This window comes from Apodemus sylvaticus, chromosome 6 (genome assembly GCF_947179515.1).
Source record: "Apodemus sylvaticus chromosome 6, mApoSyl1.1, whole genome shotgun sequence".
In the NCBI taxonomy this organism is placed as follows: domain Eukaryota; kingdom Metazoa; phylum Chordata; class Mammalia; order Rodentia; family Muridae; genus Apodemus; species Apodemus sylvaticus.
In genome coordinates this window covers 57,678,554-57,695,135 of record NC_067477.1, presented here as the reverse complement: position 1 = coordinate 57,695,135, position 16,582 = coordinate 57,678,554, and the positions used below count along the sequence as shown (strand labels likewise).

The following is a 16,582-nucleotide window of genomic DNA, read 5'->3' as shown; positions in this document are numbered from 1 at the left end:
GAAGAGATGAACATGAGAAAACCCTCCATTCCTGACACAGTCGACAAGCCCTAATATGAATAGGGAGAAGAGAAGAATTAGCACTAGTCCACCGCACCAGAACCACCAGATTACCAGCCTTTCCGTAATACCCTTAAAGAGAAATAAGCACAACTCGCCATTAACAGATAGAGATCATGTAGGCGTGCTGCTGCGTGTTCTCATCCCAGCCAGTGGGTGGCAGAGGCAGGTGTCTGAGAGAAATTAGCCTGGCTTGCCCAAGAAGGTACTAACTAATCAGAGCTATCGTGGAAACCTGCCTCCAAATAAATAATAAAAATAAAAGTTGCAGACCAGCTGATGAGATTAAAATTCAAATCTATCTGTTTGTAGGAAGCACACCTCACTGAAAGAGATACCAACTGAATCAAACATGGCTATCAACCTTTGAAGCATAAACAAGTGTAGCTCTTTTGATACCTAATAAAATAGAGTTCAAGCCAAAACTCATCAGAGGAGACAGGGAACAGTTATCAAGAAGTTACAATAATTACAAATGTAGTTAATGTTCAAACTCCTAACTTCATCAAAGAAATACTAAGAAGAATGAATGATAAGAAAGGTCTTGACACAGTACTAGTGTGTGACTTTATTATCCTATCAAGTCTTTTGATAGGCCAGCAAAACTAAAAATCAACCAAGAAACCTGAGTGCTAAACTTGAGTGGACGATGAGGTAGCCTAGCAGGCCATGGCTCTGCTGCCAACTCTGACTACTTGAATTCTGTCCCAGGTCCTATGGTGGAGAAGAGGACAGACTCCTCCACATATGCACACTGACATGTGTGCTTCCACACTCACATTCCCACACACACTAATAACACAGACCAATTGGATTTAATAGCTATCTGCAGGATGTGCCATCTCACAGCTTTGGAATATACATTTTTTACAACTTCCCAAAGAACCTCTAAAATTGATCATAATATAAGCTGTAAAGCAAGTCTTAATAAATACAAAAAGTATTGACATTTTTGATGTATCTTCTTGGGGATAGATAGTGTGAACCCTTTGTCATTTTAATCTTTTAGGAATATTAGTAAGTTGTTCAATTTTTAACAAATTTGTTGAGTGTTAATCCTCTTGGAAAATTGTTCATGCCTCAACTTAGTTTTTCTTGGTCCTGTTTTCTTTTAGCCATCTGCATATTGCAGTAAGAAGATGTACAGCCCAGCACTTGGCAGATGTAGTAGAAAGTATGGAACCAGAGCGAATGTCATCTGGGGCCAAGGATATGGCTGATCGCTTATTGCCTGCTGCTGCTAAGTTTGCTCAAGACAGCTCACAAGAAACCAGGTGAGTAACTGGTAATATTTTACAAGTCTTTTTCTTTCTTAATTAAAAATTTATATGTATTCATTTTGCATGTGAGAGCACAGGAACACAAACGTGCTGTGGAATACACATGTCATGGTTTGTATGTGGAAGAGTACTTTGCTAAGTCTCCTGCTACCTTGTGGGTTCTTGGGGTTGAATTGAATTCACCTGGCTTGAAGGTCAGGGTCTTTACCCACACTAAAGATTTAGAAGTAAGGCTTTAGAAGGTGGAGATTTTTAAAAAGAAATAAAAATTTTGTGAATGGAGAAATGTTTGATACTGGGGGATAGTCTTATTTACCAGTTTTTAAGTGATACGGAACAAACACAGTGAATTCTCCAAATTTACAGATGCCGCTTTATTAAGATTTTTAAGTCATTGAATGACACAAGACTAGAATTAGCAGAAAAGTGGCAGAACTTTATTGTGGACAAATGCCACATAAATTTTGGGGAAAATTATGTGTTTAAAGCAATTAGATAAAAATCAAAACAAGAAGTACATATTTCTTACACCAATTCATATATTCAAATATATGAATAATGTTTAACAACATATTAGCAACAGAAAATAATTTATGCTTCCAGTATTTTGTAAATTTCTGATGACTATTACTTGAATCATTCTAGGAAAGTTAAAACCAATCAGCAAAAGAAGGCAAGATAATATTTATAGCGTGGTAGCTATAGTGGTGGCATCCTACGGGACTGTCTCTGAGGCACCAGCTCACAAATTATGACAGAGACCTTTTATTCATATGAAAGCTTTAGGCCTTAGCTTAGGCTTGTTCCCAACAAGCTCTAAATGTAAATTGACCTGTTCGTTTTACTCTGTTCTGCCGTGTGGCTCCTTACCTCTCCTCAGTTTCTTTTTTCTTTTCTTTTCTTTTCTTTTTTTTCTTTTCTTTTTTTTGGGGGGGGGGGGTGGTTGGGTTTTTGAGACAGGGTTTCTCTGTGTAGCCCTGGCTGTCCTGGAACTCACTCTGTAGACCAGGCTGGCCTCAAACTCAGAAATCCATCTGCCTCTGCCTCCCAAGTGCTGGGATTAAAGGCGTGTACCACCACTGCCCAGCTCTCCTCAGTTTCTTACATCCAACTTCTTTCAAGGCTTCTGGAGAATCTCCCAAATGTGCCTCTTCCCCAGAGTTCCTGTCTTTCCCTGGGTGTTCCACCTAGTCTCTCCTGCCCTGTTGTTGACTCTTTATTAAACCCATTACTTTAGTTAGGTTATTTACTTTAATCAGAAGGAGAATATGTTTACAAAATATGATACAGATGCTGCTTCATACACACAGGGCACAAGAATAGTTTTTCAACATTAGCAGAAAATTTTTATTTAGTCAGAAACCTAGGTTAAGTTCCATTTCTATACCACAATTGCCCTTCAGTAAGTTATTTATGTAGTCTTTACTGGTCAGTTTTGTAAGTTTGGGGAAGGATGGACAGGATAAGCAGTCTAAGCACAGGGAAATAGGAAGTGATGATGCATACCTTTAATCCAGGCACTAAGGTGGCAGAGGCAGACGGATCTCTAGGTGGTCAGCCTAGTCTACACCGTGAATCCAGGTCAGCCAGGACTTTATAAAGAGACCCTGGGGTTTTTGTGTGGTTGGTTGGTTTGGTTTGGTTTGGTTTGGTTTGGTTTGGTTTGGGAGGGGGATTTTGTTTTTCTTTGGAGGGGGGTTGTTATTGTTTTTTGTTAAGTTAATTTAAAAAAATGGAAAGAGCATTCTTTGTTCAAGAAAGTTAAAGAACCTAAAATGTTTTGAAAGTTTAAGACAAAGGTCTCTGTTTTTCATATATTTAGAATTAATCTTGTAGGATTCCTTACACCAAAATCTAATTTTGATACTAAATGCATTTTCTATTGTTATGTAAGAAATCAGCACAAATGTAGCAGTGTAAGGCTACGTCAGTTATTCAATTCTTTACTTGAGAAGACTGGCATGACCCAACTGAGTCCCCTGCTTAGTGTTCCATGTGACTAAAATAAAGTTGATGACAGGATTAGGTTATTTCTAGAGGCCCTGTAAAGTAAATTCCCCCAGTGTAGAATCTCTCTGACCTCCTGTTCCATCAGTACCCACAGAAAGCTTTCTAGTTCTAAGGACAATTTGATTTAGATGAGGCCCATCCACAAGGGATATCTTGTACAAATTCCAGGAATTGGAGTGAGACAGATTAGGGAACCATATAAAAAGTTCCCTAAGCCCGGTGCTGGTGGTGCATGCCCTTGATCCCAGCAGTCAGAAGGCAGAGCCAGGTGGATCTCTGAATTAGAGGCCAGCGTGGTCTTTAGAGTGAGTTCCAGGACATCTCTGGCTACACAGAGAAACCTTGTGTTGAAAAAGCAAAGCAAAAACATTTAGAAAAATCCAGGAGAGCTAGACATAGTAATATTGTAATTCTAAAACTCAGAAAGCAGGCAGGATGATGTCAAGCTCAAGGGTAACCTGGGCTACTCAGCAAGACTCTGCTTCAAAACAAGAGTTCAAGAGGATGAAAGAGAAATAAAGAATCCCTAGTGGTTATTCAGTATGTGTCTCTATCTTTTACTAGACCCCCCCCCTTTTTTTGTTTTGTGTTTTTCCATTTTGTGCTGGGGTCAAACCTAGAACCTAATACCCTAGGAAAGTGCTGCACTGCAGAGCTGTGTACCCAGCCCGTGTTTTATGCAGTTGGAAGAGTATAAGATGCTTACAGTTAGTCTGTGAGTTTTACCGGTGCTTGGATTTTTAGGTCAGTTGTTTGGTTTCTTGTTTGTTTCAGGCTTTCCCATATCCCTGAGCATTATGACAGATCTCTTTGTCTTAATATTCTAGGTTAAAAGGTTGAAATGTTCTTGAAGTTACAGCTGAGCAGGTATACTTACCTGAATAGTTGTAAACCTTATCCTATTTATGAGGAAAGCTCCTGTTCTCTGCTATTGTGTCCTTTTCTTCAGTTTCATTACTGAGGTGATCGGATTGATAGATCTCACAAGAACTTGTCTTTTCTGTCTTATAGTTTCCTGTATTGACAATTGTCAGCACAAGTGTAACTGTGACTTGTCTCAGAGCTGGTCCTCCTTTAGGAATAATACTGTGCTACTAAGATCTCTATCTCAAGATGTCTCCAGTATGCACCTCTATGATGCCTGATGTTCTGCTACTAGATTGACATCTGGCTTCTTTACCTTAAGAAGATTTGGCTTAGTTTTATGTAACATAATCATAGCTTGAAGACTATCCCACCATTATAATAGCATATCAACCTCAATTGTGTCATCTAACAGTGGGTTCATTTTTAAAACTTGTATCTTAAATAACAGAGAATAGAATTTTGAAGAATGGGATCCAGGTAAGTTTGGGTTAGGAAAGGAGAGAGAGAGAGTCAGAAGGACAGGATGTAGGGAAAGTTAACAAAGGTCAGACCTGTTGGCTGGTGAGGAGCAGCAAGGTCCATTCATGAAAATGCCAAGACAGAGAATGCCCTTCCCTTACTCTTGCGTCTGCAGAAAGCAATCTTAAATATGGATTGCTGTGTATGCACAGACACACAAAAATAAAAAATTGCCAAACTTTGTGCTTTTCATCTGACTTATGGCTGAAAGATTTAAGCCGCAGTGACTCTAAAAGGGAGCAGATGTGAGAGCAAGGGGAGCCTTTTCTCTTGAGTAGTCAGTATATATGAATGTCAGTGCTTCATCTACCTAAGGGGTTAGCAGTCTCTCTGTCCATAGCCCCACCCACTGGAAAAGTACATCAAGGACAGAAACTGAATTTGTTAATATATGCAAAAGTATTTATGTATTTCTCACAAATCCATAGGTATTATGGTCGAAAGATGCTTTTCCTCATGATGGGTCATCCTAACTTTGAAAAACTACTTGAAAAGTATATCCCATCTAAAGATTTGCCATATATTAAAGAATCTGTTAAAAATTTACGGCAAAAGGTATGTAAATCAAGATTGTTATGTAAAACGATTTTAATAACAAAGCTTACAAGCCAGAGTTCACAGCATTTGACAGGTGGAGGCAGGACAATCAGAGGGACGGGTATCGATCCTTCACCTGTGTATTGAAAGCTGGCTTAGCCTTGGCAGCATAATGCCCAGTCTCACAAAAACAAAAAAGCCTCCAATTAAATAAAGTAATAAATTCATAGATTAAGAAATAAGTAAAAGCCGGACATTGGTGGCACATGCCTTTAATCCCAGCACTTGGGAGGCAGAGGCAGGAGGATTTCTGAGTTCGAAGCCAGCCTGATCTACAGAGTGAGTTCCAGGACAACCAGGGCTACACAGAGAAACCCTGTCTCGGGGGGAAAAAAACGGAAAAAAAGAAACAAGCAAAAATAAGCACAAGGTTCATTTTTTCTTAATGCTAAAAAATATAAACAAACAGTTGGTTTTTTGATTACTTTTATGTTCCCTATTTTGAAATAGGACATACTTGAACTCTAAGTAGATGTATGTATACTTGGGCCTAAAGAGTAAATGTCCTTGGCTTATTAAGATTTAACTTATGGGGCTGGAGAGATACCTCAGTGGTTAAGAGCACAGGCTACTTTTTCAGATGATACAGGTTCAATTGCCAGCACCTACATGCTAGCTTAAAACTGTCTGTAACTTGAATTCCACAGGACCAGTGTCTTCTGGACTCTGAGGACCAGGCAAACGTGGTGCACAGATGCTATTTTACAGATAGGAAAAGCACATACAATAATAGTGAAAATAATTTTTAAAGTAAACCTTAAAAAAATAATAAAAGTGTAAATGATGATAGGACTTTGTTTGAAGAAAGCCTTAGCTGGAGAGATGGCTCAGTGGTTAAGAGCACTGACTGCTCTTCTAGAGGTCCTGAGTTCAATTCCCAGCAACCACATGGTGGCTCACAGCCATATGTAATGGGATCCGATGCCCTTTTCTGGTGTGTCTGAAGACAGCTACAGTGTCTGCATATAAAGTAAATAAATAAATACATATCATCATTCATATAAAATAAACAAAGTTTTTTTTTTAAAAAAAAAATCTTCAAACTAGAAGAAAACCTTAAATATGGTAGGCTGTTGTTTGTTATGTTAGAACTCTAAGACTCAGATTACAATTCTGACCACATAATAGTCACCATAGCAGTTTATTTCTATAACTGTAATATTTATTTTTAAATAATAAGGACAGTAGTAATGTAAAGTGTAAAAAAATTTTTTAATGTGCTTAATGTACAATTTTTATATTGTAACTTTGTGTCACTTTTTTAATGACCTTGGGCTAAAGACTCAATTATAAAAGAATATACAAATAAACATATAACAAGCATTTTAGACCAATTTTTCTGTCTCTTAATATTGACTGCTTCATAGAGAACTTGATCATATAGAACTTACTAAAATAGCCATGCAAAGGAATGACTACAATGAAGATGATTGTATTTGTGAGTCATTTCACATACACTAACTAGAAAAATGTTTACTTTTTTGTGTGTGTGTGTCTGTGTGTGTGTGTGTGTGTGTGTGTGTAGTTTTTAGCATATCCTGGAGAGCATGTGGAGGTTAGAGGACAACTTTGTAGTACTGGTTCTCCCTTCAACTCAGCTTTTGGGTGAGTTCCAGGCATTGACGCTGGGCCATCAGGCACACACGGCAAGGGCTCTCCCCCACTGAGCTCCCTCTCCAGGCTCCAGAGAGCAGTTACTATGTTTTATCAGGGCTGTTTTGAAAAGTCAATTTGTAAGCTATTCCAATGCTAGTTTTAAGATGTCTCTTATTGACTTTGTGATTACTCATAGGGTTTGGGAGAGATACCTCTAGACACACCATCAGCAAAAGGAAGGCGATCTCATACTGGCAGTGTTGGGAACACAAGATCATCATCTGTTTCTAGAGATGCTTTCAGTTCTTCTGAGAGGTAACTTAATCTGATGTTCACGCTTTTGAGAAATGACCTGCATTGTCCCAACTGGATGTTCTAATGACCTATCTCAGTAGGAAAGAACATTTTAAAACAATACTATTTTTATCATATTTAATTAATTATACTACCAACTAAAAAATCAATATTGCTGAATTTTTGTATGTATTATTGTATGCACAATTTTAAGCTATTAAACAATCATTGTATACTGATGATAGAATTTTTAAAATCTTTCAAACTATCATTGTGACCTTTCTGTTACCTAGTTTCTAAAAAACATTTAAATTACATTGTTTATTTTGTGTGTGTGCATGTCTTTGGGAGGGAAGCATGCACCACAGTGAGCATGTGGGAATCAGCAGACAATTTGTAAGAGTCAGGTCTTTTTTTTCTATATGAGTCCCAATGATTGGACTCAGGTCCTCAAGCTTAAATTCTTGTAATTCAAAAATCATACCAGAGCTGGGCAGTGGTGGTGCACACCTTTAATCCTAGCACTTGGGAGGCAAAGGCAGGCAGATTTCTGAGTTCGAGGCCAGCCTGGTCTACAGAGTGAGTTCCAGGACAGCCAAGGTTGCACAGAGAAACCCTGTCTTTATTAAAAAAAAAAAAAAAAGAGGATGCTATGAAAGTGAGTCTATGTGGCATGCTCAACTGTGGTTTAAGTGAACTGATATAATAGATTGCCTAGAAAGGGGCCTTTCGGATATCATGGTTTCTCATTCTTTGCTTTAAAGATATTTGGTGTGTATGTGTGTGTCCTCTTATATGTGCACATGCAGAAGCCAGAGTTGATATCCAGTGTCTCCGTTTGTTATTCTACTTATTTATTTGTTTGTTTATTCTAGACAAAGTCTTTCTATGAAGGCCTGGCTGTCCTCAAACTCACAAGATCCACCTGCCTCTGCCTCTTGAGTTCTGGGATTAAAGATGTATATTACCACATCAGTTTAAAACTACTGATCTTGGCCAGGTTTGATGGTACACATCTTTAATCCCAGTACTCACTAGGAAGGTAGAGGCAGAAGGATCTTTTTGAAGTGGAAAATTGCCAGGGCTAATTTAGAAAGCCCCTCTCTCCAATAAAACAATAAAAACCAATAACATCAGCAAAATAAATCGATTGGGGAAAAAATGCTGTTCTTAATTTGCCTGCAAAGTTAATCCTTTACTAGCATTAGAAAATAGAATTTGAAGAGCAGTGCACTGTGCTCTAATTTGTAAGCTTGTTTATTATCCATAAATTGTCTGAACATATGGAAGAACTGCTTTCCTTCAAGGAGTCTGTAATTTTCTCACATCCTAGGCAGACAGAATGAAAATCAGGGTGATCATCTTCTTGTTAGACTATATCTCATGTGATGTTCTGGACAGTTCTGCTATGTCAGATTCCTTAAAAGCTTGCATCTAGGTAGATATGGTGGCACATATTTTTAATCCCAGCACTAGGGAGGATTTCTGTGAATTCGAGACCAGTCTTGCCTACAGTTTCCAAGCCAACAAGGAACTATATAGTGGGATTTTGTCTCAAACAAATAAATCAAGCAAACAAAATAACAACAAAACTTGTATCAGGTTTTCTTTAGACTTAGATCCATATGCCTTTCCCTCTGCAGATCTTTCTTGGTATCTGTTTTTATAAATCTCAGCCATTAGTAAAACTATGTTGACTTTGTGAGTCTTTCTAGTAAATGGCTGGAGTTGCCAATGCAGGTGGGCTACAAAATTTCTTAAAAATAAAAATTATAATAAGAATATTTAATTTTGGGTTTGTAGGGAAGTAAAAATGAAATATCTTTCATTTTAGGGAAGTAACTGAAGTTCGAGAAGTCCCCAGAAAATCAGCTCCTCGTAATTCCTTAGAAAGTGCTGAGTATATCAAAGTCATAACAGGGTTATTAAATGCAAAAGACTTTCGTGATCGTATTAATGGGATTAAACAACTTTTATCAGACACTGAAAACAATCAAGAGCTTGTTGTAGGCAACATCGTGAAGGTAAGAACCTCAGAGTTAAGTTTGTTAGGCATTGTGGTATGTATGTATATGTATGTATGTGATGTGTGTATGTACATACGTTCTACCCACATGTGGAATTCAGAGGACAGCTTTTAGAAGGTAGATCACTCCTTTCACACGTGGGACCCAGGATCAAATTCAGGTCCTTGGCCTTAGCATCATGGCCCTTCAAGATTACTTTTCATTTGTAATCTATAGCCAATTAAAAAATTAAGTAAAAAAATTGTGTAGCAAATTATCTAAAACCATGGAGCTTTAAATATTTAAAAGTGTGAAAAATAAGCTTGATGTCAGTTATAGATCACATAGGATTTGTGCTGTGGCAACTAAAATGTAATAGAAAAAATATGAAAATGGTCATCTAAGGGACTGGAAAGATAGCTCTGCAATTCAGAGTGTTTGTTCTTCCAGAGGACCTGAGGTGGCTTCCCAGCACCCACTCCCGACTGCGTATAGCTGCCTGAAACTCCAGTACTTTTGAGGGAACCTGTTTATGTGCACATACCCAGGAGCACACATGCGCATAAATAAAAGTAAAAGTCTTCCAAAGAAGAGTCAATGTTTCTCTGAATCATCCCACATATTGGCAAGCTACTAGTATTTTGAGAGTTCTTAGCCTGGCTTCAGTAAATGTATGTTGAGAGACTCAGTATATACTCTAAAAATTGACAATTTAAGAAACTTAGTATGGCTTCATTACAGACATTAAAACTTTTTATGTGTATTAGAAATCTATATACAAAAATAGTATATATACTTTATCATGCTTTATATATTTATATAATTTTTGTTTTATATAAAAAAAGACATGGAGATAAACATTGTGGTCTGAGAGCACAGATTACTTATGTTTACTAGAACTTAATTAAGTTAATTCTATTAGTAATGTATTAATTAAATTCCATTTTAAGTTGCCCTAAGTACATTAAACTTGGCAAACATGCCATAATTACTTCACATTCCAGTGAGTAAGTTTCTAGTATCTGTTAAATAAAAGTAAATCTCTTGGTTAAATTTTTAACATGAAAAATTAAAAGTAAATAAGTATCAGGAATGATTAGTTAATGGCGCCTTGATTGCCTGACCTGATGTAAAACTTCCTGAACACCCTTTGTATTGTGTATCAAGATATGAAAGTTAAGGAATCTGAAGAAAAAGGGATAATTGTTAAAGCATTGTATTAAAACATAAAAGGTTATTCTGAGAAGGCTGTAGTTGTAGAGTGCTTGCCTAAAACACACAAAGATTAAATTCCCAGCACCACATAAGCTAGAGTATGGTGCATGCCTGCAGTTCCAGGTCATCCTTAGCTTCATGCTGACTTCAAGAGCAGCCTGGAAAACTAAAATCCTGAAAGATTAGGCACTAGAGATGCAGCTTAGGGATAGAATCCTGATCTCTCATGGAAGCGTGAGTCCTTGGGTCTGATTCTTCCTATAGTTCACGGCTGGGAGATGACAGTCCATCTAGTTGTCCTAACAAATTAAAGTTATATAAAGTATCTACAGTAAAATTTCTTGGTCTTCTGTTCTGAATAAAGATATAGAAAATTTCTCCAAGTTCTTAGCATCACATGAGGTTGATCTGCATCTTCTAGCTAACAGCACATTTCATGTTCACAGGGAATCCAGCCACATTTGTAACCTTTATTCCTTAATACAGCTTTTACAGTACGTTTTTACTACCTGTAAAATTTTAATTTAACAAATTGAAGTTTCTATTATCTAAGTTCAGTTTAAATTGTGTGTGTACAGAGAGTAAAGCAGAAATGAAATGGCAAAAGGATAATACAATAGGATAAACATTGTTAAACTTTAAGTAATTTACCAATTTATTTCCAGATTTTTGATGCTTTTAAGTCTCGACTTCATGATTCTAACAGCAAAGTGAATCTGGTGGCTCTAGAAACAATGCATAAAATGATTCCTTTACTTAGAGACAATTTGTCTCCTATAATCAATATGTTGATTCCCGCAATTGTGGATAACAACCTGAATTCCAAGAATCCAGGCATCTATGCTGCAGCCACAAATGTTGTTCATGCACTCAGTCAACATGTAGGTAAGGAATCTTAAATTGGTACTCATTTTTTTTGTTTGTTTTTTGTTTTTTTGGATTTGGTATTTTGTTGTTGTTGTTGCTGTTTTTGTTTTTTTCCCCCGAGACAGGGTTTTTCTGTGTAGCCCCTGGCTGTCCAGGAACTCACTCTGTAGACCAGACTGGCCTCGAACTCAGAAATCCTCCTGCCTCTGCCTCCCAGAGTGCTGGGATTACAAGCGTGTGCCACCACCACCTGGCGGTACTCAAATTTTTTTGATGTAACTTTCATGCTTTCTGATCCCATGTATTTTTATATTTTGAAATAAGTAATAATTTTCATTTAATAGTGTATCTGAAACTTTTTTCATAAATTATTTGTGATGAAATATTTAAATTGATTATCTTTTTCATTGAGTGCTTGTTTTTTTAACCTCATTCATGAGATTAAAATGGATTATAGTTTTTTTTTAAGATTTATTTTATTTACATGAGTACACTTGGTTTATTTTAATTTATGTATTTGAGTACAGATGGTTGTGAGCCTTCATGTGGTTGCTAGGAACTGAATTTAGGGCCTCTGTTCACTCTGATCGGATCGGCCCGTCTCGCTCCGGTTACCCTTGCTCTCTCAGTCGCTGCTCGCTCTGGTCCGAAGATTTATTTATTATTATATATAAGAACACTGTCTTCAGACACACCAGAAGAGGGCATCAGATCTCATTACGGATGATTGTGAGCCACCATGTGATTGCTGGGAATTGAACTCAGGACCTTTAGAAGAGCAGTCAGTGCTCTTAACTGCTGAGCCATCTCACCAGTCCTGGATTATAGATTTAAATATAAAATATTACATGCTTTTGGAACTTAACACGGAAGTTATGTCAGGGCATTAGAATATAATAAAGTTTTAAGAATCATTCTGAAAGAATGATCCATGCATGTCAATAAACTGGACTTCTGTAACTTAATTGTTGCATGAACCTCTTTTTTTTTTTTTTTTTTTTTTTTTTTTTTTTTTTTTTTTCTGGAGACAGGGGTTTTTGGCTGTCCTGGAATTTACTCTGTAGACTAGGCTGGCCCTAAACTCCGACTGCCTCGGCCTCCTGAGTGCTGGAATTAAAGGCGTGCACCATACTACCTGGCTTGATATTTTTCTATAATTATGTGAGATATAACCTTTCAATGCAAAAGGCTTGTTAGTATTGTCTTTATAACTTCTTGTGAATCTTTTGAAATATGAGTTTCGTAGGAGAAAAGTGAAGGGAGAAATAACGTAGTTATAATATAAAAACAAATACTTTTCTAAAAATATCATTAAATGTAAGAACCTCTTCTCCATACAAATCAATTTTCTTGTTTTATAATAAAGCCACCACCATTTGAAACTGAGCTGTCCAGATGCCCTGCGGTGGTGTCCTTAATGTCTTATGGGTATTTTTGTTTCATCTTTACCTGCTACAGAAAACTATATGTAGGGATTAAGTATGTGGGCTTCTTAGATTATTACATCTGCAGTGTTGAAACTGTTTTTTTCTTACTATTGCTGTTATTCAGAATTATTGAGATCTCATTCTTAGACATGATTCTTGTTCTTTTTTTATTTTAGACAATTATTTACTTCTACAGCCATTTTGCACAAAAGCTCAGTTTCTAAATGGAAAAGCAAAACAAGATATGACAGAAAAGCTTGCTGGTAAATTAGCTTTAATATTCTCTCATTTTCTCTCTCTCTCTCTCTCTCTCTCTCTCTCTTTCATTTTGTCGTGTTGTTTTTGGAGTCAGGGCTTTTCTTAGTAACCCTGGTTGTCCTAGAACTTCCTCTGTAGACCAAGATCTCCTTGAACTCATAGAGATCCACCTGCCTCTGCCTTCTGGTGCTGGGATTAAAAGCAGGTGTCACCACTGCCTGGCCTGAAGTAGTAATTTCTAAAAGTAAATAGTGCCAGGTCTTCTAAATAATTTCTAAAATAATTTCTAAATAATAATTTCTAAAGTAATAAATTTTAATTTGAATTTTCATTGATATATTCATTGTACCTAGCATAGGGTTTATGTAAAGACATTTTTATACAAGTATAATATATACATTGACCATATATCAATGTTTACGATGATGATGTCTAGGTATGTTCATTTTCCTACAAATGATATTAAAAATAAATTGATGGGTGTTTCCATTTAATTTATTATAGCTATCAATTCAATATGATTGATGTACAGAGCAGAAATAAGTTGTGTAATACAAAAGAAACTTTTAAGACATGTACTCCAAAATATTCTATAAAATAATTCTAGGCCTGAGGTTATAGGTCTCTTCTTTTTTTTTTTGTTTTGTTTTGTTTTTTGGGGTTTTTGGGGGTTTTTTTTTTTGGATTTGGTTTTTTCGAGACAGGGTTTCTCTGTGTAGCCCTGACTGTCCTGGAAGTCACTCTGTAGACCAGGCTGGCCTCAAACTCAGAAATCCGCCTGCCTCTACCTCCCAAGTGCTGGGATTAAATGCATTTGCCCGCCTTTGTAGTTCTATAATAGATTACTTGCTTAGCACTCCTAAACATCTGGGTTGATGCCCAACACTGAAGTGTTTAAAGAGGAGAGGGGAAAGGAAGAGAGAGAAGTCTATCCTTTGTTAAACAGGCATTAGAGTTAATGTGGATGCTCATGGATGAAGGAGGGTTCAGTGTTCTGTTTGTTTGATGAAATGAGATGAGCTCTATAGATTGTATTTACCTGTGTTTGGAAAATTGAGATCTTTAGCATTTCTTTTCCTGAACTAGTTGTCATATATGAAGCACTCTTGACACCTGACAATCCCAATATCTCCCTGCTTGTTTCTGTTTTGTTTTGTTTGGAAGGCCTAAATTTTAGGACAGTAGCCCAGGACAGCAGCCCATCCTTGTTACTTCTCTGACCTTGGTTTCGTTGGGGAGGCTCTGACTGGGGCTCGTGTGCTTTGTTGCAGATATCGTTATGGAGCTCTATCAAAGGAGACCTCATGCCACGGAACAGAAAGTGCTGGTGGTTTTATGGCACCTCTTAGGGACTATGACACATAGCGGCTCCCTGCCCGGAGCTGCTGGCAACATACGAACAGCCACAGCCAAACTGTCAAAAGCACTTTTTGCACAGATGGGTCAGAATCTATTAAACCAAGCTGCATCTCAACCACCACATATCAAAAAAAGTTTAGAGGAATTACTTGATGTGACAGTTTTAAGTGAATTATGAGTTTTTGATGAACTAGTTATGATGAACAGTTTACATGATGACAGATGAAATCTTTTTAAAGTTATGTTTTTATTTTGAGTGCCTGAATTTCATGTCCAGTAAATTAAGTCAGGGGCTATGTTTGTTTGCAGCCTACCTGTGAGTACAGATATGTCCTTACAGCCATCACATGAAAACCTAAAATAATGAATATAAACTAATATGAAATATAAACTGATATGAAATCCATGGCACCTGGGATGAACTAAATTTTAAATATTTTGGGAAAAATCCTGCTCGTTTGCACTATTCTATAGAAACTGCAATTTGTTGCCCCATATGTACAATTAGATTTGTAATTAAAAATATACTTTTTATTATGTAATCATGTTCTGCTATGTCTCATTACTCTGTCTTGTTTTAGGAAGTGGAAGAAAAGTCATTTAACTGTTATCACAAAATAAGTGTTGTGTGCTGTTTGTGAATAACATGTTTTTTAATCAGTCTGCTAATATGATTATGCAGTATTAGCTTCCTATAGCTGCTGTGTTACTATGATAGATTTGCTAAACTTTTGGGTTTAATCATCTGCACAATTGTGGAATTTAAGAGTTATAATAAAGCATGATGACCAAAGCTTAGAAAACATTAAACATTTGAGTGCACGTTCAAGAAACGTGTTGAATGTAACTTTATATTTGTGTGCAAACACTAAATTTCTAATTTGTGTATGTCTGTCCATTTATAAAGGTGTTATTTTGCTGCCCAGTTGTGTAATTCTGAAAAATAGTGCCAGGTCTTTATAGTTTTTCTCAGAATTCTTGGGCTTACAAGTACTGTATGCGTCTTAAAGAAGAAAAGGATTGTTTAAAATAAAAGGATTTATTTCTGTAGATGTGTGACAGGTGTCCTATTTTTCTAACTCATATATGTTAAAGTGAAAACAAGTTTTAATACTGACCTGTTCTTTTATTTCATGGGATTTATCACTGCAACCTAAGAGTAGACCTGAGTTACCATTCTTGAGTTACAGCAAATTAGCTACATGACTGTAGGTGTGAGTCTGGTCTCTTTCCCCTGGTTTCTAAGAGCTAGGCTAGATACATTTTAAGGTTTTATCTCATCCTAAAATACTGATTCTCTAGTTTTCTTTTTTTACTTCATGAGTCAGTGAGTTTCCAGTTTCTGTGGCTGCCTCTGGGGAGGGTGTGTGCTATGGGAAGAACCCTGGAGCTTACAGATCATAAGCATGCACTTACCCAGCTGCTCTCTGCCTGTTTCTAAAGCAGTGACTTTTGTGTGTATTTGTAACTTTTGAGGAGAACAACGGATTTTGATCCTATCTGAAGGTGTGAGGACAATGATGATTTATCATTACTTTATAATTACATAGACCTCTTATTTTCTTATAGGTAAATTATAGGTCTTTAGTTCAGGTTTATAACTGGCAGATTTTTTTTAATAGGGTCAGAAAATAAATATTTTTAAGGAATTCTGAAGATAAAACTTCTAGATTCAAATTACAGCTTTATATTAATTCTGAAACCAAGATTATATTCAAATAATTATAATTTGCAAAAGCAAGGGGATATTTATTATATATATTTATGGAATACAACTTGATGCTCTTCTATAAATACATTATAGGATGATAACATATTTCTTTGTGGTAAGGACACTAAAAGCCTCCTCTTACAGTTTGCAAATATACATTATTGTGAATCACAATCATTATGATATACAGCAGATGTACAGAACTAATTTCAAATAAAACTTAGTGTCTTTAATATATTCCCCACAAGTCTTGCTAACCCTCATGTCCTTGAATTCCACCATTTTAGGTTATACATTAGATCATCTTAATTGATTACGTTTGTGTCTGTTCCTGTTTCATTTTACTTAGCATAATGTTCCTCAGTTATACCCAAACTGCTGCAAAGGACAGGGTTGCCTTTTATATCTGAAGAACATTCCCTTTTGTATATATACTACTTTCTTTTTTTTTTTTTTTGAAGATTTATTCATTTATTATATGTAAGTACAATGGAACTGTCTTCAGACACCAGAAGA

The 16,582-nt window shown here is 36.5% G+C and overlaps 1 protein-coding gene across 3 annotated transcripts in view; it reads left to right on the top strand.

Annotated features, from left to right (window-relative positions):
- Togaram1 (TOG array regulator of axonemal microtubules 1) overlaps positions 1–15,405 on the top strand; it is a 62,490-nt gene extending 47,085 nt beyond the window's left edge. For all 3 annotated transcript variants that reach the window (XM_052185782.1, XM_052185780.1, XM_052185781.1), the window contains 7 exons: positions 1,176–1,334; positions 5,165–5,291; positions 7,126–7,244; positions 9,058–9,247; positions 11,110–11,329; positions 12,915–13,001; positions 14,268–15,405. In XM_052185782.1, the coding sequence (XP_052041742.1) occupies positions 1,176–1,334; positions 5,165–5,291; positions 7,126–7,244; positions 9,058–9,247; positions 11,110–11,329; positions 12,915–13,001; positions 14,268–14,533 (1,168 nt within the window). In that variant the 3' untranslated portion in view covers positions 14,534–15,405. The remainder of the gene's footprint in view (positions 1–1,175; positions 1,335–5,164; positions 5,292–7,125; positions 7,245–9,057; positions 9,248–11,109; positions 11,330–12,914; positions 13,002–14,267) is intronic.
- Positions 15,406–16,582: the final 1,177 nt, after the last annotated feature.